Below are 27,085 nucleotides of genomic sequence, written 5' to 3' on the forward strand. Positions count from 1 at the left end.
GTTGGGGGCCAGTGTTAGGGGCGGTTAGACACCACGCCAGGAGAGGCAGAGAGCGCATGCGCTCCAGTCCTCACGGTTTATTTTTCCTTTTCTGATATTTTGTCACCATGTCCTGCAAACTGGAAACAGAAAGAAAATGGTGGGCCAGGGGGGCCAGAAGAAGACAAAAAAAATCAGGCAAACCCAGGTGGACCCCTCAGCTGAGGACCCCTCTTTCCTCAGCAAGAGATGGTGCTGGCTGGCTGAGACCAGGGTGTGGGAGGAGTGATGGTGCTGTCCTCAGAGGGAGGTCTGGGCCGCCCCAGGCACCTTTCCCCTGACACAAAGGAGCAGACGCCCTGAGACCTGCCTGCAGGATGCAGCCCTGGCCCTCATGCAGGAAGGGGGCAGCTTTGGGGACGCTGCTCAGGGCAGCCCTGGGAGCCTCTCCAGGGCCTGACCACCCCATGCCCTCGACTGCCGGTCTGCCTGCCTCATGACTTCCTCCCCAGCCTAAGACTACAAATCTCTCTGTCTCTCCTAAACCATTCCTCGGGTGGGTTTTATGAGAGAAAACCTCTGGCATGGTAACAAGGCACCACGGCCCTTAAATCTCCGCTCTCCCCAGAGCAGGGCAGGCGCCATCGGAAATGCAGCTAAACGGGGGAATAACTCATCCCAAACAGGCAGCGCTGGACAGCCAGATCCGGGGAGGCCTGGGGAGGGAGGACCGCGAGGATGAGGGGAGGAGTCTCACCCAGGTAGCACCTGTTCTGCCCTCGACAGGTCTGTGCTGGGGTCTGGCAATGAGGGGAGGGAGGCTGGTGGCTCAGTGATGGGCAGACAGAGGTTGTAATTGTTCTAGCTGGTGGCCTGGCCCAGAGGCGGCCGAGAGGCCCTCCGTGCTGCCTGAAGCTGCCCTGGACGCCCCTCTCACCTGTTGATGAGGTCCTCGTTCTCATCGCTCTCCATCTCATCCTCAATGGCGGCCTGCAGGTCCCCGATGCGCTTGAATGCCAGTTTTAGATCGGCCTGCAGGCTCTGGTTAGCAGCCTCCAGACTCTCCAGATCCATTTCCTAGGAGGGAAGTGGGGAGTCCAGTCCACAGGAGGACCAGTCTCTTGTCCAGCTGCCCCAGAGAAAGCCTACTCTGAGGCTCGCCCAGCCAGGCAGGAGCTACCTAGGTGTAAGTCTACAGGGCTTTTTTGTTTGTTTTTTGCTTTGGTGTTGCTGGGCGGTGGTGCCTAGTTTCGCCTGATGGAGACTCCAGGACCACCCTTGGCCTCTGGCCTGCCCTCAGGGCTCCCTGGACTGTCCTCTTTCCTCCAATTCTCTAAACCATGGTTTCTTTGGGACCCCCTCACCCACCAGCCCACGGGTAAGGTGTACTCAGAGAGCTGCCAGCGTGGGGCCCCAGGGTGGGGTGCATTACCAGTTCGTGCTTCTTGCGGCTTGCCTCAGCCTCCTTCCTGGCCAGCTCGCCCATCTCCTCCTTGGTGTCCCGGAGCTGCCGCTGCAGCCTCTTGTTCTGCTCTTTCTCCCGGTTCTCAGCTGCTGTGCGCTGATCCCGCTCCTCAGTCAGCTTCTCCATGTTCTCCTTGAGCCGGCTGGCCAGGCTCTGGACAGGGAGGCGGGAAGAGGGGCCCATCAGCCAGGCAGAGAGAGGGCTGTGGCGGAACTCCGGAGTCAGGAGGCCTGGGGTCCACTCCGGCTCCCCCACTCACTGGTGGGCAAGCAACTAAAGCCCTCTGAGGCAGCCTCCTTTGCCTTTCTGTAGGAGAATAACACCTAGTCCCCGTGGGTCTTTTAAGGACCGAGGAAGGTAAAGTAGGTGAAGGCCTGGAAGATGACAGGTGCTAGCAGCATCACCCTCACTACCGAGGGCTGCCTCCAGCTGCGCCTGTCCTATTGACACCACGTGTGGGGCCTCCACGAATAGCAGGCTTCCCTCTGAGACCCCGAACCCAGAAGCACCAAAAGCTACATCCTGAGCTCAGAGGTAAATGGCTTTACTGAGAATTCCCAGGTTGGGAGGAGACTTAGCTGTCATCAGATTCCTAGCACAAAGCCATCCCTCTAAGCCCGATGCATCTCTTCCCCCAGGAACATGAACACACTTATTCCTGCTGGGCCACAGGATGCTGAGCAGGAGATGGCCTGGAGCCTGGGCAGAGGGTGGGGGAAGGACCCTGGTTCCACCCTACCTGACGCGGGGCCTCCGCCTCTCACCCCCGCTCTCCATCTCTGTGTCTGTAAAATAACGGTGTGAGGCTACGTGACCTCTAAGGGCCATTTGTGTTTACTATTCCATGCGTCTAAACCACAATACTGCCTTTCTGAGCAGAAGGGAAAATGAAAGAGAGAGCTGAGGAAAGGGGCTGGGGCCCACGAGAAAAGGAGACAAATATAGCAGGTCTGTCCGATAGCCACCAGACCAGGGCCTCGTCTGCCCTTGACAGCTTTGTGACTTTAGGCAGCCTACCTAACCCTTCCTGTAGGTAAAGGCAGAACGTGAACTATGATTAAGTCTCTTCTAACTCTCGCTAGCTCTCCTGCGGACTGTGACCCCATCTTGGGAGGTTCAGCCATATTCTCTTCCTGGGTCAAGGGCACCTTCCATGCCCACTGCCAGCCCACAGCCACTGCTTCCATCCCCACCCTAGTGCCTGCTCCACCAATGAGGGGTTGATGGAAGGTGGCAGGGGTGATCCTCAGCACCCACACCCGTGAACACAGTTCTCATGGAGAAATGTGGGTGCTTAGACATGTGTCTACAAGCTCGAGAAGGACAAGAACGTAAAAAACAGGGCGAGAGGGGTGGAAACCCGGAGACAGAATGCTGCCTGCCTCTTTCTTCTTACCTGCTCAGCCGGAAAGGGAGGGAGCTGGAGCATGCTGGCTCCGCGACACTGAACAGAAAGGATTGATGGAGATTACAGTTGAGAGGAAGGAGAGAGAGAAAAAGAAAAGAGGTGAACAGAAAAAGGAGAAGGGTTGAAGGGAAGAAAATGAAAAATAGAGAGAGAGGAGGAATGGGAGAGGGGAAAGGGAAAAAACAGGAAGGGGGTAAGAAGGGGGAATAAGATTAGGGAGAAGAGAAATACAAAGAGAAGAAAGAATGGGGGGAAACGGTGAGGAGAAAAAGCAGAGACGAGAAGGGTGGGAAGAAGTGAGGGGAAAAGGGAGTGAAAAAAAGGGAAGGGAGAGAAAGAGAGAGCAGTGAGATGAGAGAACAGACTTCAGCCTCATAGAAGTGGCGCCATTCACTGCATATTTATGACCCTGCCAGAGAGCGAGTGAGGCGGACCTGCGGGGGGAGCTCATGGTGGAGGAAAATATGAAGACGAAAAGCTAAGCTGCTCTGGTCCCTTGGCAGAAAGTAAGCACGAAAACAGAATGTAAAGCAGGCAGGCTCCGTGGTGCCCAGAGAACAGGCCAGGCGGGCAGGGGAGAAGGCACCACCCTGGCAGTTGGCCTGGCAGCTTGGCAGCGGCCTCTGCCCAGCCCTGCTCAGCACGTGTGGCTCTAGCTACAGGGGCCGCGCTGCCTGGTCACTGCGGACCAGGAGAAGTGTGCACCCACCTCCAGCCGCTTCACTTGGGTCCTCTCGAACTCCAGGCGTGTCTCCAGCTCTCGGATCTTAGCTTCCTGTCTGCTCACCAAGGACTTGTCCACCATGGACTGCTCTAGGAACTCCACTTGGCTCTGGAGGGCTTGTAGCTGGGGGTGGGGAGCAGCAGGAGAAGAAAGAACTGAGCCCACAAGGGAGGGGGTAGAGTCTGGGGCTGGAAAGATCACCATGGTGACCAGAAGGCTGAGGGAGGGAGGGATGCACAGGGGAGGTGGAAGAATGAGGCCCTGAGCCAGAGGCGGCCCCCACCTGGCCCAGCGCTGGCACAGATTTAGCCCTTTGGAGAGAGAGGAGAAAGCTGAGGACCCGGGTGGGAATAGAAATGTGAAACGAGGCAGCTGAAGCCAAAGTGTCTGCTATGGTGACATGGCTCCAAGCTTAGCTCTCTGCACTTGACACTGCTCCCTGGATTGCCGATGGCAGAGAGAAGTGCTTGCTATCCGGGAGCGTGGGGCTTCATCCCCACGTATGGGGACCTGGGCACCCTCTCTCTCTACCAAGGCAGACCCTGGTGCCCACCTTCTCCTGCAGCTCTTGCTTCTCCTTGTTGGCTTCTTCTAGCTGAGCCTGGAGGTCATTCATCTGAGCCAGGTCCCGGGAGGCCTGGGAAAGGCGTGAGTGCTGAACAGGATCCTCCATAACCCTCGAATGTAGCCCACTCCACCCTACTCCGAGTGCCAGGGACCGCAGGCACTGCCACCGCTCCCAAGATGCTGCCGCGCTGGGGACCTGTGAGGAGGTCAGTGCCTGCACAGGGTGCGGTGGGCACTCCTGGGCCGGGTACCTGAGCCACAGCTGCCTTGTGCTTCTTCATCAGCTCGTTCATGTCTTCCTGATCCTCCTCCAGCCGGTTCTGGATCTCGTTCTTCTCGCGCTGAAGGCGGCTCAGCTGCTCCTCCAGCTGGACAGAAACAAAGGCAGCTCAGAGGGCCTCGGTCTGAGTGTCACCTTCCCCACGTCACCTTCAATGGGAGGGGCGTGGTGGTGACTGAGGCCAGGTCCCCCTGCTAGAGGGGGTTCCAGGACCAGGACCATCAGGGAGCTGCCTGTCCGGCTCTGGGCCGGGGAGATGAGGGAAAGGGCTGTCTTTGCAGCTCAGGCCTACCCTGAGCTAAATGACAGCTGCTTCCTGGCAGCTCTTTGGAGGCTAATTAAAAAGGCAGAAAAGATCTGCCCAGAACAAGCGACCCAGCACCCAGGCACTAGCAGCCCTAACCTTCGTGCCCTCGGCCCCCTTCAGGTCCCAGGAAGGACCCCTCAAATCCTCGAAGCTCTTGTTTCCCCAGGGACTGCCTGCTCCCTGGCCTTCCAGCCCCCAGAGCCAGGCCACTCGTGGGGGGAGGGGAAGAGACAGCCAACAGCAGCTTCAGGAAATGAATGAATCTATTAGCCTGTAATTCCAAACCAAAATGACTGCGTTGGCTCCTTCTCTGCCCCATCCATCTTGTTACCGGGCTGTGGGGAGTTGGGGAAGCCTCTGCCAAGAAATTTATTAACTCGGATTTAAATAAAATGGTAATTTTATAACAGCCTTTTTTAACACAATTAAGGAATTTGAATTACTCACCTGAAAACTGCTGAAAAGCACAAATGTCACGGGGATAAATCAAGCCTGGAAGATTGGCATCGGTAGCCGGGTGGCTAGCTATGGGGTCGTGGAGCCCAGCCCAGCCCAGCCCAGCCCCCTCCCCTGCCCCGTTCCCTGCCGGAGATAGTACCATAGCACCGGTGGCTACATCCCAGTAATGAATTCTCGCCCAGCTTTGCATGGGCCGTGGGAGAGGTGGGGAATTAAAAAGGGAGGCATTAAATAAGAGTGCTAATTAGCTGCTGCTTGGGCTTGTCAGTGGGCTGGCCAGGGGTAGGGGAGGGAAACGAGCCATCCCATCCCCTTATCGGTGCTTCTGCTAATCTCTAGGCACCTGCTTACATCCCTCAGCCACATTAGCGGCTTTTATTAATGGTGTTGGGGCCTGCAGCCAAGCTCTCACAGGCAGGTGGCTACGCAGGGCAAGGGGCCCTGGCTGGCTCCCTTTCACCTCGCCCCCTGTCGGTCCTCGGCTGTTAGTGGGGGCGACGGGGGAGGAAGGCCTGCTCTCCCTGCAGAACGTCCTGGCGTGAAGGGACCTGGCTGGGGAAGGGTCCCTGTTTGGAGTGAAGGCAGCCGCTGTCACGGCTCTATTCTCCCTCAGCCCGGGCCTGCGCGCCCCGGTTCCTCACCGCTGTCTTGGCTTTGGCGATGTCATCAATCTGCAGGTGCAGGTCTTCGATCTCCACCTCCATGGCTTTGCGTGCTTTCACGGCGGCGGCACAGGTGAACTCGGACTCCTCCAGCTGGACACAGAGCCACCCCCGCCCCAGAGAGAGACGTCAGCCATTCCCTGGGGACAGGCGGGCTGTGCAGGGTGCTCACAGGGGAGAGGGGGCCCAGGCGCTCTCCTTTCCTCCTCCGTGTACTCAGACCCTGGGACCTCAGGGTGCTGTGGTGCGTGCACAGGCATCTTCTCCCGTGACAGGGGTGGGTGCCGGGCCCACCCCCAGCAGCCCGGGGCTTGGCAGTCACGCTGGGCATCATGCAGAGACCCCAGGGAGTATGGCTGTTCCAAGTGGCTTCTCCCGCTTCCCTGTCACCTTCCTTCCCAAGGACTCAAGACCCACTGAGAGGGACGCGAGGGAGAGAAGGAACACTGGGAGAGTAAGCCCAGGTGCCCTGAGAGCGGACCCCGTCCTCTCTGCAGATACCTGGTTCTTCAGCTGGGCGATCTCCCGCTTGCTGGGCGCGTTGTTCTTCAGGTGGTCCAGCATGATCTGGGCGTCAGCCAACAGGGCCTTGGTGCGCTTCAGGTCTTTCCGGAGCCGCTTCTCTGACTCAAAGTCCCGCTGGTTCACCTGGGTCGGTGGTCGGCAAACTCATTAGTCAACAGAGCCAAATATCAACAGGACAACAATTGAAATTTCTTTTGAGAGCCAAATTTTTTAAACTTAAACTACATGGGTAGGTACATTGTTATTAACTTAATTAGGGAACTCCTAAGGCTTAGGAAGAGCCACACTCAAGGGGCCAAAGAGCCGCATGTGGCTCGCGAGCCGCAGCTTGCCGACCACGGATGGGTGGACACCAGAAGTGGAGGCTCTGGGCTCTACCACAGGGCCCCCTCCTGTCTTCCCCAAGCTCACGCCTCACCCTGGCTCTCATTCTGAGGCCCCCTAATGAGCAACGACAGTGGAAGTACCAGGATCACGCCGGCCAGTGAGGAAAGCCTGGATGTGCGATGTATGGTTATCACCCCCGTTCTACACGTGATGGCGGTGGGCTCCACAGATCCCAGCACCACCCTCCATGTTCCCAGATCTCTCACCTCTGCCCACTGCACTCTGACCCCTGCCCAGAGTCCCACCCCTAAGTCTGGATGGGGCAGGCAGCCGGCCGGGCCCCAGCCAGCGGTCTCCACTCACCTGGTCACTGAGCGTGGTGAGCTTGCTCTCCAGTTCCCGCTTCTCTCGCAGCACCTTCTGCTTGTCCTCATATTCCTCCTCAAGCTGCACTTCCATTTGTTTTAACTGGAGAACCGTGGGGACAGAGCCCTATCAGTGCCCAGTGTCTGGGGCCAGGCAGTCCCCTTTCCTCCTGAATCCCCCACCCCCACCCCCCGGGAAAACAGTGGGCAGGCCCCACGGAGCCAGGCGAGCTGGTGGCACAGGGTGGCTCAGGGTGGGCTGCTGATTAGCAGAGACAGCAGAGAGCACTAGTCCCTCGGGGCCTGAGTTTCTCTACAGACCCTGAGAGCACACGTCCCAGCTCGTCAGGAGCGGAGATTCCTGGTCCAGAAGGGCAATGAAGGAAAGCGTGGCTAAGGCCGGGAAACAGGAAGTCCCTTACTTTGAAGCAGTGCTGGGGGAACCGGTGTGGATACTGACGGGACCAGTAAGTCCCCGCTGCCTTACCTTCTTCTGACATGACTGCCGGGCCTCCTCCACCTCCTCATCCCGACTTTCCATCTCCTTGGAATGGGTCTGTCTCATCCGCTCCATCTCCATCTCGAGTCGCAGCTTGGCCTGGAGGTGGGTGGGAGTAGAGGCTGGGTTCCTTTCCCAGCAGCTCGCTGACCTCTGCCCATGGCACTCTGACCCCTGCCCACTGCACTCTGATGGGCAGCTCTCTCAGACCCAGGAGCAGGGAGGGCCTCTGCTGGCAGTTCGCTTCGCTCCCACCTTGCTCCTGTGGCTTTACCGGAGAAGCTGAACTCCCTTTCTAGGTGACTAGCCCAGGCCCAGAGAAGGCTGCGGGGGTGGGACAACCCTGAAGCTTTTCCTCTTGGCCTCCAGGCTCTAGCTGACACGGTGGCTCAGTGGCAGCCGGGGTGGGCTGCTGTGCATCCTGCCCTTCCCGCTAGAGCTCAACCAAGGCTTGTTCGTGTGGAAAGCACTACGGAAGCTTAGTTATCCGCACACTGTGGTTGGCACAGGTCAGGTGCTCACTCAGCATTTGGTGACTAAGGGAATGAGTGCCTGAATTGGAGATCTTGCCCTCCTCTGCCCACGCCTCAGGTTAGCTGTGGGGACTGCGGTGCCTCCCTTAGCCAAGCCTTCCAGCACCTGTTCCAGCATCTGGATGGTCCCCGCCTGCTCATCCAGTTCCTCTTCCTGGTCCTTGACCTTGGCCTCCAGGTCCCGGAGCTGTTTCTTGACCTTGGCCAGAGAGGCTTCATCCTTGGACTCTTGGGAGGAAATGTCCTGGAGCTCAGCCTCCAGGGAGACGACCTTCTGGGTGAACCCTGCAATGTCCATGTCTTTCTCCTGGAGCAAAAGAGAAGCTGAGGCCGGTCCTGGGCCGACCTGGGCCTGCGAAGGGGACGGGGTGTGGGTGGTGGGCAGCCCAACGCACCTCCAGCTGCTGTTTCAGGGTGAAAGCCTCGGCGAGGAGCATGTCCTTCTCCCGCTGCAGCTTCTCCCGCTGCAGCTTCTCCCGCTGCGCCTCCTCGTGCGCCTGCGAGAGCTCGCCGTCAAACCTGTAGGAAGCACGGCCATCGCGGCCCCGTCAGACGAGGGAAGAGTCTGGGTCTCCAGCACCCAGAGGCCTCCGGGAAACACCGCTGCAAGTACAAATGGGATACAAGCGGAGGGGGTACTCATGCAGCCTGCACTGCGGCCGGGGCGAGGTGGCATTTCGGGGGTCAAGCCATCCAGGCCCTGCTCAGGAGCCTGGTCTGGGATTGGTGGGGCGGGGAGGCATTTCACCAAGCTGGTCCCAGGAGCCCTTTCACCAGGGGGGCCTACGAGGACCCACGGACTGTGCCCGGGCAGAGAACATCCTCTCCTCTGGCGTAAGTCTCGACCTTTTTCATTTCAACAGATCAAGAATGAGGGCCCCGGGTGAGGGCAGCGAGGGTATCAAGACGGGTAGAAATGGACAGCCCGCCGCCTCGTCTAACTCACTTCCCGCAGTTCAGTTTGGCTCCTGCCCCCGCTTGTCCGCACTAGCCTTTGGCCAGGCCCACCTGCCCCAGCGGTGCGCATGCCGCCCCCAGGACACCCACACTGGGCTGGAAGCCAGCAGCCCCACTGTGCCCAGCTGGCCCCAGGCTCCCATGGGCAAGTGCGCATCCATCCAGGGTTGGGGGCCTCTTTCTTCACACCTCCACTTCCCAGCCTTCCATTTCCTGCCCAGTGACTTTAAATAAGGAGCAAATGACTGAAATTCCTCTTAGCACCTTCCCTGAATAGCTAATCAGGCTCCTGTCGAAAACTGAACAGCTCCTCCTACCCCAGCACTGTACCAAAAAAAAAAAAAAAAAAAAAAGTAAGAAAACTCCAGGCAGCTGAAACCTAATAAGTTGCCCAGTGGGGAGTGCAGCAAGGCCTCACTGGCTCTGCCACTGGGGTGCTCAGAAGGGTGCCCGCCGCCAGGGAAAAGGGAGGGTAGGTGTAAAGGTAAGAACTAGGGAAGCAGAGAGTCAGGGTGCTGCGAGGAAGAAATTTCGGACCTTGTTTCCTCTCACTCTCCACAAAGCAGCAGCCCAGCCAGGAGGCCGAGGGGAACCTGGGGTCACTGGAAGGTCGGGGCTCTGCAGTTCTCACCTCCGGGGTGTGGGTGTGGGGCTGCCCCTTCCCTAGTGCCTCTGCTGAGAACCTCTCCCTGCAAAGGAAAGCGGGGCGCTGCTCCCACTCCCTGGGGCGTCCTGCTGTTCCCAGGGTGTGTGGTTCCTCGGCGGCGTTGCTAATAAAGGCGTCCCATTCCCATCCCCAGCCCGGGAAATTAATTTAGATTGGATTTTCTCCTGTGAGGGCTGCCCCCCTCCCTCGTGTCATTACCATAATGAGATGGAAGTGGCACGGTGGTTTAATGACATTACTCAGGAGAGTGTGATTGTGTAGCTGAGGCAAGGGGAGCTGGGGGGCGGGGTGGGCACGAGGGCAGGGCCCTGGTGGAACGATCCCTGCAGGGGGCCTGGCTGGTGCCCGTCCTTACGGGCCCAGGCAGGGTGACGAGGACTCTGGGGGAGCATCTCCGAGAGCAGAGGCCTGAGCAGGCCTTCGGTGGGATGTGGTCTGAGTACTTCTCAGAGGTCAGGAGTAAGACCCATTCACATTCTAGACGAGTGACCATGCAGGCGAGGCCCCTGGCCAAATTCAGGCCCTTTCTTCTTTCCTCCCTGGAGGGAGAGGCAAGGAGTCCTGTCTGGGGCTGCTCTAGAAGGTCTTCTGAGCCCAGGGCAGGGGCCCCACCCACCTCCTCTGCTTCTTCTCCAGCTCGTGGTTGCGGACCTGCTGGCCCTCCAGGTGCAGTTTGGTGTCCTGCAGCTCAGCCGTCAGCCGTTGGCACTTCTTCTTGAGCTGCTGCAGGGTCCGCTGGCTCTCATCACTATCTGCCTGCAGGTCCCCGAGCTAGCGGCCCAGATGGGTGCAGGGTCATCAGCCATTGAGAGGCCCGGCAGTGTTGGAGAAGGAGAGGAGGAGGAGATGGATAAGTGAAGGGGAAACCAGAGATGAGGGATGACGTCAGGGACGTTCAGGAAACTAAGACACTCGAACAACAGTTTGCCCTTGGTGGTCCCCTCCACTCCTCTCCTATTGCTCCCAGGGCCGGCCTGCCTCTGGCCCTTCACTGGGCCCACATGTGGGACCGAGCCCCTCCCTGCCCTCCCAGGCCAGGCCTCCACGGCTTCGGGCAGACTCACCCTCCTCTCCAGCTGCCTCTTGTTCTGCTGCTCCACCTCCAGCTTGTCCTCAAACTCCTGCTGGAGCCGCTTCTTGGTGAAGTCCACCTCCCGCACGGCTCGCTCATACTTCAGGCGCCACTCGCCACCTGTGGGGTTGGGGGGCAGACAGGGAGGCCTGAGCTTCTGAGAGTCCCCAGGAAAGGGCAGAGGGGAAGAAGGATGGGGCAGGGAGGGGCAGCAGGTGGAGTCAGCCACAGGGACTCAGAAATGTCTCTGGAATGATGGCTTCGTCCCCAGGTGGGAGGAGCCAATAGCGGGGACTGCCAGACCTTGGCCCTCAAACACGGTCATTACCACGGTTATTGCGGCCCTCCATGATAATCCCCTGCATTTATTGGCACCTCTACTGTCCATTTATGTCACTATAGCAGCGGTTCTCAACCTGTGGGTCACGACCTCTTTGGGGGTCGAATGACCCTTTCACAGGGGTCGCCTAAGACCATCGGAAAACACATATATAATTACATATTGTTTTTGTGATTAATCACTATGCTTTAATTATGTTCAATTTGTAACAATGAAAAAACATCCTGCATATCAGATATTTACATTACAATTCATAACAGTAGCAAAATTACAGTTATGAAGTAGCAACGAAAATAATTTTATGGTTGGGGGTCACCACAACATGAGGAACTGTATTAAGGGTCACGGCATTAGGAAGGTTGAGAACCACTGCACTATAGCCTTATCACAGAACTCTACAAAGGGACCCGCCTGGACAAGGAGTGTGGTTACCCAGGGGTGGGCATCAGAGCTGCCGCTCAGGCCACTACCGAGCTGCTCCGGCCTGAGACCCACCTGCATCATCATCGTCCACTTCCCCGTTGATCTCGGCTGCCCGGATGAGACGGGCCTCCATCACCTCCATTTCCATCACCTCCATTTGCTTCTTCAGTGCGTCATACTGGGTCTGCAGGAGAGGGGGTGAGCAGGTGTGCCATTCCATCCCTAACTCAGTACCCCCCACGTCCCTGAACCACACAGACCACAGTCACATGCTTACCCAGGGCAGACAGAGGTGCTGGGCTAGTGGCAAAGATGCCACCTGTCTTTGGGGGGAGCCGATGGGCACTAGAGGGTGGCAGCCGCTAGCATGGCTGTCTTCACCCCGGCCCTGCCCTCACCTGCAGCTCCTTCATCTCTTTCTCAGCTCGGAGCCTCTCCGCAGTCTCCGCGTCCAGCAGCTGGGAGGCGGACTCTCCCGTGTTACGTTCATCTGTCAGCTCCGATGTCAGCTCTGAGATCTGGGCGGGGGGGCCGAGGGAGATGCCACCAGTTACCAGTTGAACTGCCTGCCTCCTTCAGCCAGAACACTGGGGAGGTGGGGGAGGGAGGCCTGGGAGGCCCAGCCTCCCTGTGGAGGGGAGCCAGTTTGCCTGGTGCGAGGAGCCACTCACCCGGGTCTCCAGCCGGTCACTGTTGAGCCGCAGCTCATTCCGCTCCTTCTCCACTTTCTCAAGCTTGGTCCGCAGCTGCTGGATCTCCTCCTAGGGCAGCGATGGCGAACCTTCTGAGCTCGGCGTGTCAGCGTTTTGAAAAACCCTAACTTAACTCTGGTGCCGTGTCACATATAGACATTTTTTGATATTTGCAACCAGAGTAAAACAAAGACTTATCTTTTTGATATTTATTTTTTATATTTAAATGCCATTTAACAAAGAAAAATCAACCAAAAAAATGAGTTCGCGTGTCACCTCTGACACGCGTGTCATAGGTTCGCCATCACTGTCCTGGGGGCCCCAAGGAGGGCAAAGTGAGCCAGAGGTGCTGCGAGAGGTGAGGGCCCGGGACCTGCACCCTTGGGGTGAACAAAGCTGGGAAAGCTTGGGGCCAGGACACGAGGAAACAGGAAGCCACTGCCTTCCGGGGGTGCCCAAGATTTTATCCTATGAGGCTCGCCAGGGGCTCAGCCAGCACCCCAGAGGGAAGCCTTCTGTTTGATGGGCCTACTTTAAGGACACCAGCTCTCTGGACTAAACAAAGAAGCACTTGGGAGCCCAAGAAAAGCTGCTAAGGCTCTTGCCCACATGGACGAACTGGTTTTTTTCCTCCCGGTCACCTGGGCCTCCCGGGGCTGTTACGCACGTCTTTGTTCCGGATCTGCTCCTCGGACAGCTGCACCTCAATGAGGGGCCGCACGGTGGTAAAGAGCTTCCACCAGGGCCAGTCCTTCACCCCTTTGTTCTTCTTGATGTTCTTCTGCACACAGCGAATGGCCAGGTCCTGGATCTAAGTTGGGGTGGGGGTGGCGCACAGTGGGGCTCTCAGTACCAGGCCCAGCCTGGATCCTCCCCGCTGGGCTGCTCCTTTGGCCACCTATCCTGGAGTCCAAACTCCCTCTGCTGCCCTTTGCCCCCAGCCTCCCTGCCTCTCTCAGAGAGTGGGCGACAGAGACTGGCCCTGGGAGCACGGCCCTGGGCACCGGCCACTCCACCATCATTAGGAATATAATTCCATCTGCTTTATTTGCGGCCTGATTGTTTCCAGCACCCTGGCCTGCAAATGCTATAAAACCTAATCTTGCTGAAACACAGAGGCGGCGGTGCTGGCTGTTTTATGGACTTGCTAATAAGAAAAGGAGTTGCTGACACAGCTCCTTAATCTTCATGGAGCAGCCTCTGATCCTCCGCCCACCTCTGTCTGGGCCCTGGGCCCCCACCCCACCCTAACTCTTGGACCAGGCCTCATGCTCAGCGAGTGAGCCGACCAGCACTCTCGCTGGCACAGAGGGACTGCTCATTCCCCAGCCTGGCCCAGGGCATGGTGGCCCCTGGAGGCCCCTACATCTTCTCCCCCAGATGGCAATAGCTCACAGCCCTGAGACCAGCCTCCTGCCCCTCCATGTTCCCCCCTCGAGTCCCCCACCCCACCACACCCCACCCCACCCCTGGAACTCAGCTCTGCCTGCGAGGCTGGGGCGTGGCACCTTTTTCTTCTTGAAGTGCTGCCGGGCCAGGTAGCCCCTGCAGGCCGCCTGGAACAGGGTCAGGTTCCTGCTGGTCTGTTCGTCCCGCTGCTCCTCTAGCCGTGCCAACGTGCCTGCCCGGAAGAACACCTGTGGAGAAGCGGGCCGGTGAAGGCAGGAGCCTGGGCGGGGCAGCCCGGCGAGGAAACCGGAAGCAGGCGCAGGAAACCAGCAGGCCTACCCGAGAGACCCTGGGCCTGGGAAGAGCCTGAGAATCCAAGTGTCCAAGACGGGAGGGAAGGAGCAACAAGAGGCCCCAGGAAGCGGAAAGACGAGGGCCAGGCTGGGGGCTGGGAGGTTTTGGAAGGGGAGGAGTAGGTGGGAAATCCAACTTCAAAGAGCGATGAAAGGAGATGGAGTCAAAGGAAGGTGTCGGGTTGAGAAGGAAAATGGGGAGAGGACACCCCTCGGCCACATGCTCCCACTGCCTTTGGCATCCAGCTGCCTGAGGCCAGGTGAAGTGGACGGTGGTGTCCGTGGGTAAGAAGAAGAAAAAGGCCCAGAAAGCAGTGTGCAGAGAGAGGGGGTGGGAAAGGGTAGGGAGCCCCTTCTCTGTACCCTCCCAGCTCAGTTTCTTTCATGTGCCAACACCCCACCCCCACCCACACACCCAGGTTTCATCTCATGAAGAAGCCAGTGTGGTGGGTGGAGGTTGGCCCAGTCAAGGGACCTGTCATACAGGTTTGGGGGCTGGAGGGCAGATGTGAGAGGAACCAGCTGGGTGCCCCCACACCCAGCCTTTCCTTTCACTCTCTGGTGCCCTGAGCTGGAGCTGGGTAAATGTTTCTCTACTAAGAGAGGAAGAAGAGGGGGAGATGGTCAGGTGAGAAAAGGCTCTAGTCTCCTTGGAGAGGGCAGAGGGACAGGTATATGCCCACCTCCACCACGCCAGGACACACACAATTCCCTTCTGTGGGGCAAAGAGAAGACGTGAACTCCACGAGAAAGACTCAAAACCACTAGGTACAAGCTCCAGGCCTCCCTCAGGGGACCAGTGGGGAGAGGGCCTCCGCTTTCTGCTGAGAAAGCTTTGCCTCTGGCGACGCCGAGGAAACCTAGTCCCCTGAGGCTGGCCTGCGAGAAAGGCAGCTCCGTCTCCTATAAGACTTTCCCCAGCCCCACATGTGGGGCCGAGCGCCTGGCCTCTCCCATGGGTCCCGGGTCCCACCTGAGCCTTGATTTCCCACAGCGTGTGAGCCTGCGACCCTGCCAGGGGCGAGGGAATATCCCAGCCCCCTGTGCCAGTGGCCGGCATGCACAGTTGTCTGACTGGGACAGAAGCAGTGAGGGGCCAGGTGGGGGACAGATAATGGCCCAGAAACACCTGAGAAGAAAAGGGATGGTCTAGCAGTGGTTCTCAACCTTCCTCATGCCGCGACCCTTTCATACAGCTCCTCATGTTGTGGTGGCCCCCAATTTCATTGTTACAAATTGAACATAATTAAAGCATAGTGATCAATCACAAAAACAATATGTGTTTTTCCGATGGTCTTAGGCGACCCCTGTGAAAGGGTCATTTGACCCCCAAAGGGGTCTCAACCCACAGGTTGAGAACCGCTGGTCTAGAGGCTAGGGCAGGGAGCCTCAAACCTGTCTTGAACAGCTGTGTATTTGTGAGGTAAGGAGTCCTTTTGAGTATTAGGTGAAATCTCAGGGCCATCTCCTCCCCAACATAGCCATCCACACAAATTTCACAAACAATAACCAGGGGTCCTCAGATACCCCAACTCCTTGCCTAAACCTTCAAGGTCCTGTGGGCTCAGACGGAGACCCCTCCCCTCCTCCTTTGAAATGATATGACAAACAGGGAGTCCTGCTCACCACCCAGTGTTAACCACAGGAGTCCTAAACTTCTCTCCCAAACCAGATGTGAGCGAACATCTGCCGTGGCCCCTAATTCTGCCCCCTGGGGCGGGACTGCCTCACCCAGGCACAGGGACCATGCAGAGGGACTGGGATGGCAGCCGGGAGGAGGACCAGCCTGGGCAGGCCCTGTCCTGCCCACAACTTGCCTTGGAGGAGGTGCCACCCCCAATGCCAGCCAATAGCAGCTCAGCCTGCCCGAGGGGCAGGAGCCCACCCAGGGAAGGACCAAGAGGCTGAAGTGAAATCGTTGACTGCAGGCTTCCCAGGGAAGAAGCTGAACTGGCAGCCCCCAGCTTAGAGACAGTTGGGGAAGGGGAGAGGGAGGAGGTGAGCCGACAGCTGAAATCAGAACCAGAAAAATGACACGGAAAGAGGGCGGGATGCAGAAGACACAGAGGCCGAGGAAAGAAATAGAATAATGGAGCCAGAAACTAAGGAACGGAGACCAGCAGGGACCGCAGGGCAAAAGGGAGCGCCAAGGGCAGCAGAGACACAGATGCAGCGAGGGGCCTGGAAAGGGATTCCCAGGGAGGGAGGGGCAGGAGGTGCCAAGAACGCAGCTCCGAGTGCAGAACAGAGAGAACAGGGTGGACAGACCATACTTAAGGTTTTTGTCGAGCCTCCCCTTCCACCTCACTCTCCCCCTGAGGCCCTGGGACGGGAGTTCCTCCCTGTCTGCTGACAGACGCACAGGTCCAGAACCCTCCGTCTGGCTCCCAACTCCTCTCCCTCCCACTACAGCCCTGGAGCACATACGTGGACGCTGCCGGTCAAGCCTCCCAGTCACGGGAAAGTGGCGTGCAGGGCTCCCTGGCGCACGGGAGGAATGCTCAGCTGACCCTCTCGTGTGGTGAAGCGCAGACTGGCACCCGGGGCGGGCGTGCCTGCCTTTCATGTGCTACGTTCCATTCAGATGAGGAATTCGGCCCGTGGGCAGGGGGTGGCAGCACAGCATTACCATGTCCTGCTTGCCCTCCTGGAACCCTGGCAGCCCCAAACGAGCTGCCAGAGGGGGCTCTGCCCTCCGGAGAACTCTGCCTACTGCCTTCCCGATTCTTCTAGCCCTCCTCCCTCTGGCTTGCCCACTCCCCACACCAGGACCCAGGGCAAGTTCAGGGCCACTCTCCAACCCACTCCCTCCTGACATCACAAGGTGTTCACGGCAGTGAACAAGCCAGTTATTCAGAGGGAGGAAAATCAAGTTTGCGGCAGCTGGGATATCTAAATTCCTGGCCCCTCGCCCTAACGAGGGCAGCTTGAGAGGAAGGACGGCCCCAGGGTGGCTGGGGCCGTGGATAAGGGGGCTCGGGGGGCAAGACTCAGAAGGGGCACCAAGAGATTCCTGGAGTAAGACTGAGCAGGGAGGGCAGTGGGGGGAGGGCCGGCCATGTGGACAAGGGTGACCAGAGAGTGAGGCCCGACTGCCTTCCTGTGGGGACAACTCACCCGGCTCAGGCCCATGCAGCAGCTGCTCTTCTCCAGGTCCAAGGACTCCAGCAGCTCCTCCACCGCCTGCAGAGAGAGGGGTCTCTGTCAGGAGCCGACCCAGGGACTCCCCATCCACAGAGGCTCCGCCCAGTCACTTAGTCCTTCCCTGTCCTCCACTCAGTCCCTTATTTGTGCACCAAGCACTTTCGGTGGCTCCCACAGGGTCAGGCATTTGCTAGATTCTGGGGCTATAAGGATACAAGCTATCTTTTGGGTGTTGTGAGACAAATGAATTAGTGAAGTACATAGAGGAGGAGGCATCTAAGTCAGCCAAGGGGATCCTGGAGGGCGTCCTGGAGGAGGTGTGGATTGTACTAAGTCTTTAGATACAAGAATTAGCCAGGCAAAGTAGGTGAGAGGGCATTTCAGGCAGAGAGACTAGCATGAGCAAAGGCCCGGGAACAGAAGACAACAGAATGTGCTGAGAAAAGTAGTCAGCATACTTTGGAGTGAAGTGGGAGTAGTTAGGGTACAATTAGGGAGGTGAGCAGTAGCTAAAATACTTGGGATTTGTGTGATTTGAGAGGTCCTGGAGGGTTCTCTCAGGAAGGACGTGATCTGATTTGCATTCTCAGGAGATATCACTGGTAGAAGGGCAGAGGGTGAATGGAAACCCCCTTAGGCAGTTACTGTAATAATCTACAGGAGAGAAGGTTACACAGAGCCTGACCTAAAGGGCGACAGGGTTGGGGGTGGGGGTGGGGGAGGGGGGGAGGCGGGGTAGATGCAGAAGATGTTAAGGAGATAGAGCCTTGCCAGGTATGAGGAAGGGTAGAGAGGAAGGAATCTAGGGACACACTGAAGTTTCTGACTTATGTAAAGAAATAGACAATGGTGTCGTTTTCTAAGGTAGAGAATACAAGAGAAAGAGTGGGTTTTGGAGGCGATAGAATCAGTTTGGTTTGAAATGCTGAGTTCGAGGTGCTATGGCACACCAGTAGAGAAGTCCAGAAATGAGCTGGATAAAAATGCACGTCTGGAGTTCAGGAGAGAGGCCTGGGCTAGAACTATTGATTGGGGAGTCATCAATATATATGTGGTAACTGAAGTGATGGGTGTGAATTAGGTTGCCCTGGAAGAGGATGCAGAATAGAAAACCCATATGGCCAAGGAGAGAGTCTCAAAGGAGAGAGAGACCTTTATTTCAGGGGCAAGTGGAAGCAGGGAAGCTCAGAAGTTCTGAGAGGGAAAGAATAGAGAGACGAGGGAAAGCCCGGAGTGGCAGCAGACAGGCTGAGCAGAGATTTTCAGAAAGAACAGAGCTGTCCACAGAGTCACATGTTGCGGAGAAGCACAGAGAGGTGCCCGTTAGCTCTGCAACACGAAGTGCAGGAGGAGACAAGGAGACCAAGCCCAGGTGCCAGGGATGGGAACCAGGCAGCTGTGGGTGGAGGGATGAATGGCGGTGGGGTGGGAGGACGCGGGAGGAGAGGAAGTGTTGAAGGCACAGGGCAGGCAGGAGACAGGCAACGGTCCGGCATGAGAGAGAGTTAACAGAAGGCTCCTTTCTGACAGCAACGTCTGTGGGATGTTTCTCCACTGAGAGAAGAGCCAGCAGGAGAGAGGCCGAAGGAGCAGGAGAGGAGTGTTACCACCAAGGGAGCAGGTCGCCAGGGAGACCACCGGGAATGGGGTCCAAAGCACAGGAGGACGGGATTGGACGAGGGAAGGGTGCTTCTCCCACCCAGACAGGAGGAGGGAGGCCCCTGAAAAGCAGTGTACAGAAGACAGAGGAGGAAGCTGGAGCCTCGATTCTATGAGCGTTCAGAGGCCAGGTCAGCTGCTGGCCAGAAGACCTGGGAAGGCACGGCTGGGGAGTACTAGAGGAGAAGGTGGAGGATGGTGAGTCAGGGAAGGAGCTTAGAATTGGGCCCGGGGAAGGATGGGGCACACGGAAACTTGCCAGGCCACCCCAAGGGCCCAGTTGGGGCTGGAGACCATGAAGTAGGAACTCAAGCGCACATGGTTGTGTCTTTTTCTCCCACAGCAACTTGGGAGCGCTAAACGGAGGCGTGTGGATGCCCAAAGGCTGGTCCTTCAGGGTGGGGGTTAGGGGAGCAGGGCAGGTGCTAGGGGAGGCTCAGAAGAGCTGAGGACGGTGATGAAGGCTGTGACCAGAGGGTTAGACTGCGGCCTTGAGGCTGAGCGGAAAAGGAAGTAAAGAGAGAGGGGATGGACCTAGTAGAGAGAATGCGGTGGGATCCAGGAATGAGAGGTCTCAATGGACAGAGAGGAGTGAGACGCACAGGAGGGAGGCCGAAGTCAGAGAAGGCCAAACTGGAATTTCAGAGGTGGAGCATTTCCAGGGCGGGCAAGGTGCTGGGCGTGGCCATGAGTGGGAGGCTGGAATGAAGGTGAAGAGTTAGGGGTTGTGGGGCAGGTCATCTACATTCACACCAAGACTGCTGAGGACCCTGGCAGGTCCTGAATGAGAGAAGGTTCTGGGGTCTCCGTGGGTGTGGGTCTGTGTGTGACTCGGGACAAGGGGAGGGGGGCTTTCTGCCCATTCTGTAGAGTACCCGCCCTTTCAGGGAAGCCATCCTGAGGTCAGACGCCCTCAGAGTCAGGCAGGGTGCCTAAGGGCAGAGCACAGTGAGGGAGGATTGCTCTGCTCAGGAGGGGGTCAAGGCGACAGCCTAGAATGGCAGGGGGACATCCCCTTCCGCAGCCAGGAATCACCCACCCGGGGTTGACAAGGGGCCCGGGAGGCCTGAGGCTGACCCTGGCACAGCTTCCGCTGCAGGAACTAGTCCCAAGTGGAGGTCAAGGCTGAGGGGCCCAGGGGCTACCAGCGGCACACGAAAACATGAGCTCTCATCTGCACCTGGGGGTTCCTGAAGGATTGTCAGCAGACACCCCACCTCGGGCCTCCAAAGAGGGTGGCTCTTCTCAGATTCCTGCAGTCCATTCCCCAGGCTACCTTCTCTCTACTGACACAGGCTGGCAGGCGCCTGCCCCTGGCCTCATTCTGGATGGCCAGAACCAGGAGCCTGAGCAAGGGCCAGACCAATTCTCTCTAGGGAAGGAAGGGTAGCTGCTCAGAGGGCTCTGAGCTGAGAAAAGGGGGTTTGGTAGGGGGTGCCTTGGGGCCCAGACCTACCCGCCTTTCATCCATGACGATGTAGTTGCGCCCGTGTTTCTTGGTCAGGTGTGGGGCCAGGACATCAAAGCGGCGGCGGAACTCGGAAAATACCATGTGGTCAGGGTAACCTAGAGAGAACGCAGCCCAGGGCCAGGCCCATCAGCACCTCCCCTGCTCCCACACTCTCCAACAGCCACTGCGCCCAGGCACTGGCGAGGAGGGTCACCCGCAGGGGAAGACACAGCGGGCCGGGGGGAGGAGGGCCTGCGGTGGAGGCAGGCCCAGGAAAGGAGAGAGCGGAGAGGCAGGAGGCAGGGGCGAGGGACAGGAAGCCGAGAGGACATCTAGGGCTGCCCTACGGTGGTATTACAAGGTTTAAAAGGGGAACGGGTTCTTCTGGAAGGAAGCAGGTTCCCTGTCCGTGAGGGGTGCACATGGGGGATGGCTGACCACCTGGAAGGGATGCTATAAAAGCCAGATGGCCTTTAAGACGCTTTCCAGTCCTCCATTCCATGACTGTCATCACCCAGAGAGAACAATGTCTTGAGGACTTAATAAGAAGAAAAAAAATAAAAATAGGGCATTGGACAGTAGTTGAGAGAAACAGTACATGAGCTTGGGGGTGGAACCTGGCCCTGGCTCCTGGTATCATGTGACCTTAGATGGGTCACTAGGCCTCTCTGCGCCTGGTTTCCCGATCTTTAAGTGGGGGCCCTACCACGTATCTTGCATGATAGTCATTTAATTAGAAAATATGTAGAAAGCTTGACTCACTTGGTGGCTCCTTTCCTCAGTCTATTGAAGCAGGATGTGGGAAAGGGCTCCCTTCCTAGCCCCATCTTGACCTTGAGTCCCAGGCCAGTGGTCGGCAAACTGCGGCTCGCGAGCCACATGCGGCTCTTTGGCCCCTTGAGTGTGGCTCTTCCACAAAATGCCGACTTCCGCGCATGGGCCACGAAGTTTCAATCGCACTGTACGTGCGCGCCCGCCCGTGGTATTTTGTGGAAGAGCCACACTCAAGGGGCCAAAGAGCCGCATGTGGCTCGCGAGCCGCAGTTTGCCGACCTAGGCTATGTGACCCAAAAAGACTTATAGACGCTCTTTCCCTAAAGAGTGTGACCTCTCGCAGAGATGCCCTTACTGCCTGGGCCTGCGGTCAGGGCAAGGGTGAGACGGCTTCAGGTTTGGAGCAAGGAAAGGATGGTGGCCGGAAGAAGGTTACCCGGACCCACCCAAGGAGGCCAGAACCCACAGCGGAGGACCAAGAAACCAACTTCTACAGAATCATGGACTTTCAAACAGCTAAAGGTGTTAAACCAGACACAGCTCATCTTCCAGACATGGAAACTGAGGCCTGAGAGGCAGACCAACTGAATGCTCAAGATCACAAAGGCTGTGGCTGGAGGCAGAGCTGGACCCGGAGCCCAAACTCCGACAGCCGGTCGGGGGCTCTCTCCACCGTGCCGGCCTTACTGGCTCTGGGAAAGCCTCCAACTGGGAGATGAGGCTGATGCATGTGCCTGATAATTGAAACAGGAGGCGGGGGCCGCGGAGGGGCCAAGACAAAGTGAGCTATTGATTGTATCTGAACTGCAATTAAATTGATGGGCCGGGATAGCAGGTCCGAGCGCCAGGCATCTTAATTAATCATCAGCGCTATCGATGGTGGCTGGGGGCTGAGTGAAGGGGGGCCCGGCTGCTGCTGGCCTCATCGATCTGCTTGTTTGAGTAAAGCACATTGATTTTTGTTCAGAGCGGTAACAATCTGGTTTTGAAATAATAAACACCAACTCCATATCGAGACGTGGGGACAGATCGATGATTTATTTGGAGCAGAGCAGGGAGCCCGTTTCCTGGCTTGGCTGCTGAGAAAAGTGGCGGTGCCCACGGGGAGGCCTCCAGGGGACCCGGCTGTGGGTGGGCGGGCCCCTGCCCGCTCCTCTTGCTGAGGGAAACGGGCACAAACCTGGCCATTCCTAACTTCTCAGACAAGCAAAACCCTACCTGAGAGGCATGAACTGGGAAGCTGGTCTGCCTGGGTCAAATCCCACTCTGCCACTCACGGGCTGTGTGATGTTGGGCAAGCTCCTTAACCTCTCTGAGCGTCAGTCTCCTCATCTGGGGATGGTCACAGTACCTACATGTCATGAGGTAGTCCAGCTCTGCCTCCGCACATTAAGTGAGTCAGTGTGTGTGATGACTTTGGAATAGTGCCTGGTACTCTGTAAATGCTCTGTGGATGTTAACTATGATTAGCACCTCATTTCTCACTGCGGGGCTAACCCAGCCACCGGCCTGCTCTTGGAGGTTGGTACCTCCACTGGGCAGATGGTTCCATGAGGGCATCTGCTGCTGTGGGCAGAGGTGACCATCCAAACCAGTGAAGGGGAAAGGATGGAGCTCTGGGTACAAGGCATGTGGGGTGGGTGGGGTGGGGCAGGGGGATAAAGAAGACAGGAATATGGAAGGGAGAGGCAGAAGAGAGGAGTCAGCAGAGTGGAAAGAAAGAGAAGGGAGAACGCTGGGCTGGAAGATGAGATGAGATCCCACAGAGGAGGCACCGGGGCGGAAAAGAGATCAAGGGCGGGTTGGAGACCGGAGGGGAGCAGCACCCTCTTCGGCCCATGGTCCCCCTTTGAGAGATGGGGAGGGACAGAGGCAGGTCCAGAAAAGGGAGGTTGAGAGCGAAGGAGGCCCTACCTTGGCGGTACATGCGCATGGCATCGAGCAGGCGGGAGCCGCGGAGCTGGGCGCGGAGCAGGGGCACGTCCAGCTGCAGGAGCCCAGCCTCGCAGTGGTCCCCTGAAGGCAGGTCCAGCTCGCTGCTGCTGCTGACTCGGCGGGAGGAGGCGGCCCGGGGCTCCCCGGCCCAGCCCTCTGCCACAGGCAGGAAGCAGTGCACGAAGTGCAGCTTCGACTTCTTGATGGTGTCAATGAGGGCGTCCTGCCAAAGGGGAAGGGATGGCCCTCAGGGAACTGGTGCCAGCATCTCCACTCCTTGCAGGCTGGCAGGCGCCCCACCACTGCCGAGGACATGCCAAGCCTGATAACTCTGCCTTCACAGATCTGAGTGACCGCCCTCGCTGGTTTGGCTCAGTGGATAGGGCGCCGGCCCGCAGACTGAAGGGTCTCGGGTTCAATTCCGGTCAAGGGCATGTGCCCGGGTTGTGGGCTCAATCTCCAGTGTGGGGCGTGCAGGAGGCAGCCGATCTATGATTCTCTCTCAATATTGATGTTTCTATCTCTCTCTCTGGCACTCCCTCCCTCTCTGAAATCAATAAAAATATTTAAAACAACAACAACAGCCCTAACCGGTTTGGCTCAGTGGATAGAGCGTCGGCCTGTGGACTCAAGGGACCCAGGTTCGATTCTGGTCAAGGGCATGTACCTTGGTCGCGGGCGCATCCCCAGTAGGGGGTGTGCAGGAGGCAGCTGATCGATGTTTCTCTCTCATCGATGTTTCTGACTCTCTATCCCTCTCCCTTCCTCTCTGTAAAAAATCAATAAAATATATTAAAACAACAACAACAAAAACAGGTCTGAGTCACCGCTCAGGCAACAGCACTGAAAAGGGGGACCCCACCAGCATCGATCGAGTCAAAGTGGGACGCAGAGCGGGCACTGGGCGACTTGAGTGTGCCCAGAGCGCCCAGGCTCCCTGCCGGGGTGAGCAGGGGCACCGGGGCCGGGCTGGCAGACTCACCACCTGCAGCTTAATCTGGATGCACAGTGACTTCTTCTTGACCGCCGCCATGCCCGTGGTGAAGGTCTTCCGCATGCTGGTGGCCCGGCGCAGCGCCAGCTGCGAGCCCCCCTCCAGGCCCGCGATGGAGCCCGAGAGCACCGTGGCGCCGCCCGCCCGGCCCAGAAACAGGTTGCTGATGATTTTCCTGCCAGAGGAGGGAGGGCAGGGGAGGGGAAGAAGTCACATTCACAGAGCAGTAGAGGCCATTCCTGCTCTGAGCTCCTAGGAAGCCAACAACCCCCATGGCCAGGGGCCTGGCCTACCCGGCCTAGGGCTGCGTGCCCCTCCCCCTACAGAGACACTGTAGAGAGATCTCTGAATAGTGAGCAGACAAAACCAGGGTGGGCAGCAGCCGAGGGAGGCGCAGCCAGGGATTGGACAGAGCAGGAGATCTGTTCTCTGTCGCTAGGCAGGGCAGAGGGGGGAAAAGGGTGCCCATGAAGCAGGAGACAGTGGAGCCCATCTTCTTCTTCTTTTTTTTAAAAATATATTTTATTGATTTTTTTACAGAGAGGAAGGGAGAGGGATAGAGAGTTAGAAACATCGATGAGAGAGAAACATCGATCAGCTGCCTCCTGCACACACCCCCAACTGGGGATGTGCCCGTAACCAAGGTACATGCCCTTGACTGGAATCGAACCTGGGACATTTCAGTCCGCAGGCCAACACTCTATCCATTGAGCCAAACTGGCTACGGCTCATCTTCTAACAGAAGATATAATCTATTATGTCTACTGTCTCCAGTCCCACTAGAATATAAACTCCATAAGGGCAGGGATTTGTGTCTTATTCAGTCACAGAGAAGGTGCCAATAATTATCTGCTAAATAAATGAATGGATGACAAGGATTATACACCTGAGAGGTTTCTAAGGCTATGCCTGCCTTTTGTGAGGAATGCAGGGGGTGTTAGTCAAATCTAAAATTATAGCTCCCCCCCGCCCCTAAATAAGTAAATAAATAAATAAGCCCGACTGGTGTGGCTCAATGAACATCGACCCATGAACCAGGAGCTCAGGTTTCGATTCCCGGTCAGGGCACATGCCTGGGTTGTGGGCTCTCTCCCCAGTAGGGAGTGTGCAGGAGCAGCTCATCAATGAGTCTCTCATCATTGATGTCTCTCTCCTTCTCCCTTCCTCTCTAAAACCAATAAAAATATTTTTTAAAATACACACACAAGAAAACAAAAATACCTATAGGTCCCTCCAACTATGTCTGTCCCCACCTCTACTCCAGGAGGCCACCCCCAAGCTCTCAACTAGCCGTGGCTATTGCCTCTTAGGAAGCAGAGGGTATCTACCCTGCTGGAGAAGGAGGCCTCTGACCAGGGGGCCCAAAACAGCCTTTGGGGGTGGGATAGGGGCAGAGTGAGTGGTACTCTTACTTCTGGGAGTCCTGCAGGAGCCGGGGGGCATTCTGGGTAGCCGGGTTCTGCTTGGTGTAGCTCAGCCAGCCAGCCACATTGTACTCCACCCAGTTGGTGCCATGGCTGTGGCCCAGGAGAAAATGGCGTGGTTTGCTGCTGCGCAGGAGGGGGCTTTGGCCTGAGGGTGGGAGATGCAAGGTTCAGACCATCAGGGCACCGGCTCCACAAAGCCCAGGGACTCCGTGAGCCCCTAGGCAGTGCCACCTGGACCCATAGAGGTGGGTCCCCTGGAGAGGAAGTAGAGGAGCTGCCCTCCAGGGGTGCCACCTACCTTTTTTGTCACCTTCCTGGGGGCCATAGTAGGAGAAAAGGCGCTCCAGGAGGGCATCTTCAGTGGCCCCTGGCACCAGGGCCTCCTCCTCCAATAGCCACAGCAGGCCCCTGGCCTCGTCTGTGCGGGCCAGTGAGCGGACCTATGGAGAAGCGAAGAAATCCCAGTGTCACATGGAGCTGTGGGAAAGGAGCCAGCGCCCAGTCCCTAACCACGCACGATCAATATGCTGCACACGTACACACGTACACACGTACACACGCACACCGCACACACATGGCAGCAGCTCCCGCCCCTCACTGCTGACACCTTGTGGAGCAGGTGGGCAGAGAGGAAAAAGAGGAGGCCAGAAAGAGGTCAGAGGAAGAAGCCCACGGCAAAATATGACTCCCAGGACTCGTGTCCAAAGTCAGCAAAGGCTTCTTACACCCAGAGGCTCTCCTCCATCCTCATCCTCTTGCGGGTCACATGGGGTTTGCGAGAGCCTCATGCTGCAGTCACGCCCTGGGCATCACCTCTGAGCATAGCGCGTGGCCTAAAGGAAGCTGTCAGTAAGTGACAGCTGTGGGCTCACCTGAGAGAGGCGCACCCAGGGCACTGCAGGTGGGGTCATTGCAGAGTCATAAACTCAAGTGTGAAGAGCCTAAGACAAGTGACCTAGTGGCTGTGAAAGCCCAAATGGGAGGCTGGCTGGAGACCAGGTGTCCCCATCGAAAGGAAACAGCCACCACTCAGCAGCAGCCAACTGCTGTCCTGCAAGAATGTTGGCCTAGTATTGGTAAATCCTCCAGTTTTTCAAGAGAAGGTGGAAATATTGAATTCTGATTTCTAATGCCCCATGTAAGCCAAACCACCTATATCTGTGGCCACATCTGGTCCGAGGGCATCTTTTCAATGGAATTTCCAAGTCTTCCTCAAGGAAGAAGGACTGAACTTTCCCCACACCCATTCTGGCCTGGCCTTTAGGGACTGGGGGACAAGGGAACGAAGAGAAATGCCATTTCCCTCCTGGACCCCAGCTGCCTACCTCTCCGCCCTGAAGCTGCCCAAGGAAGTCAGTGTGATTACCAGGAGGTGACCAAGGACTGATGAGCAACTATGGTCCCAGAGTGGCCAGAGCTGCCAGCAGGAATGAGCAATGAAGTCATCAGATGGTGAGGGGCCGGCTGGGCACCGAGGGGCCCTCATCCCCAGGGGTGCAACTGCCCGATGCCAAGGCCCATCAGATAGGAAGAGCAAAGAAGGGAAAGAACGGCCAACCCCCATCCAAATACACTGCCTGACCCACTGCTACTCCTAAGCCACACGGACTGACTTCCTCATACTCGTGGGAATGGCAAAGGTACTGGAGGGAGGCCACCTCGGGAGCCCAGGTGTCAGGGAAAGCCGCTTCCCTGGGGAGATGTGAACC

The 27,085-nt window shown here is 57.5% G+C and overlaps 1 protein-coding gene across 23 annotated transcripts in view; it reads right to left on the bottom strand.

Moving 5' to 3' along the window:
• MYO18A (myosin XVIIIA) overlaps nucleotides 1–27,085 on the bottom strand; it is a 95,233-nt gene that overhangs the window by 10,862 nt on the left and 57,286 nt on the right. For 17 of the 23 annotated variants that reach the window (XR_004972892.1, XM_036340791.1, XM_036340786.1 and 14 more), the window contains 25 exons: nucleotides 25,675–25,816; nucleotides 25,362–25,521; nucleotides 23,938–24,124; nucleotides 22,935–23,178; nucleotides 20,253–20,362; nucleotides 17,111–17,176; nucleotides 13,760–13,888; nucleotides 12,919–13,062; nucleotides 12,231–12,320; nucleotides 11,958–12,077; nucleotides 11,632–11,743; nucleotides 10,789–10,916; nucleotides 10,341–10,495; nucleotides 8,496–8,619; nucleotides 8,207–8,407; nucleotides 7,556–7,666; nucleotides 7,067–7,171; nucleotides 6,353–6,499; nucleotides 5,831–5,944; nucleotides 4,395–4,511; nucleotides 4,130–4,213; nucleotides 3,562–3,699; nucleotides 1,412–1,597; nucleotides 917–1,056; nucleotides 75–119 (listed from right to left, as the gene is read on the bottom strand). Coding sequence is in view for 22 of the 23 variants with exons in the window: in XM_036340791.1 (XP_036196684.1) it covers nucleotides 75–119; nucleotides 917–1,056; nucleotides 1,412–1,597; nucleotides 3,562–3,699; nucleotides 4,130–4,213; nucleotides 4,395–4,511; nucleotides 5,831–5,944; nucleotides 6,353–6,499; nucleotides 7,067–7,171; nucleotides 7,556–7,666; nucleotides 8,207–8,407; nucleotides 8,496–8,619; nucleotides 10,341–10,495; nucleotides 10,789–10,916; nucleotides 11,632–11,743; nucleotides 11,958–12,077; nucleotides 12,231–12,320; nucleotides 12,919–13,062; nucleotides 13,760–13,888; nucleotides 17,111–17,176; nucleotides 20,253–20,362; nucleotides 22,935–23,178; nucleotides 23,938–24,124; nucleotides 25,362–25,521; nucleotides 25,675–25,816 (3,299 nt within the window). In the remaining variant the exon portion in view is untranslated. The remainder of the gene's footprint in view (nucleotides 1–74; nucleotides 120–916; nucleotides 1,057–1,411; nucleotides 1,598–3,561; nucleotides 3,700–4,129; nucleotides 4,214–4,394; nucleotides 4,512–5,830; nucleotides 5,945–6,352; nucleotides 6,500–7,066; nucleotides 7,172–7,555; nucleotides 7,667–8,206; nucleotides 8,408–8,495; nucleotides 8,620–10,340; nucleotides 10,496–10,788; nucleotides 10,917–11,631; nucleotides 11,744–11,957; nucleotides 12,078–12,230; nucleotides 12,321–12,918; nucleotides 13,063–13,759; nucleotides 13,889–17,110; nucleotides 17,177–20,252; nucleotides 20,363–22,934; nucleotides 23,179–23,937; nucleotides 24,125–25,361; nucleotides 25,522–25,674; nucleotides 25,817–27,085) is intronic. The other 6 variants (XM_036340793.1, XM_036340792.1, XM_036340790.1 and 3 more) reach the window with 1 other exon arrangement.

The sequence above is a fragment of the Myotis myotis genome, unplaced genomic scaffold (assembly GCF_014108235.1).
Source record: "Myotis myotis isolate mMyoMyo1 unplaced genomic scaffold, mMyoMyo1.p scaffold_m19_p_17, whole genome shotgun sequence".
Classification (NCBI taxonomy): domain Eukaryota; kingdom Metazoa; phylum Chordata; class Mammalia; order Chiroptera; family Vespertilionidae; genus Myotis; species Myotis myotis.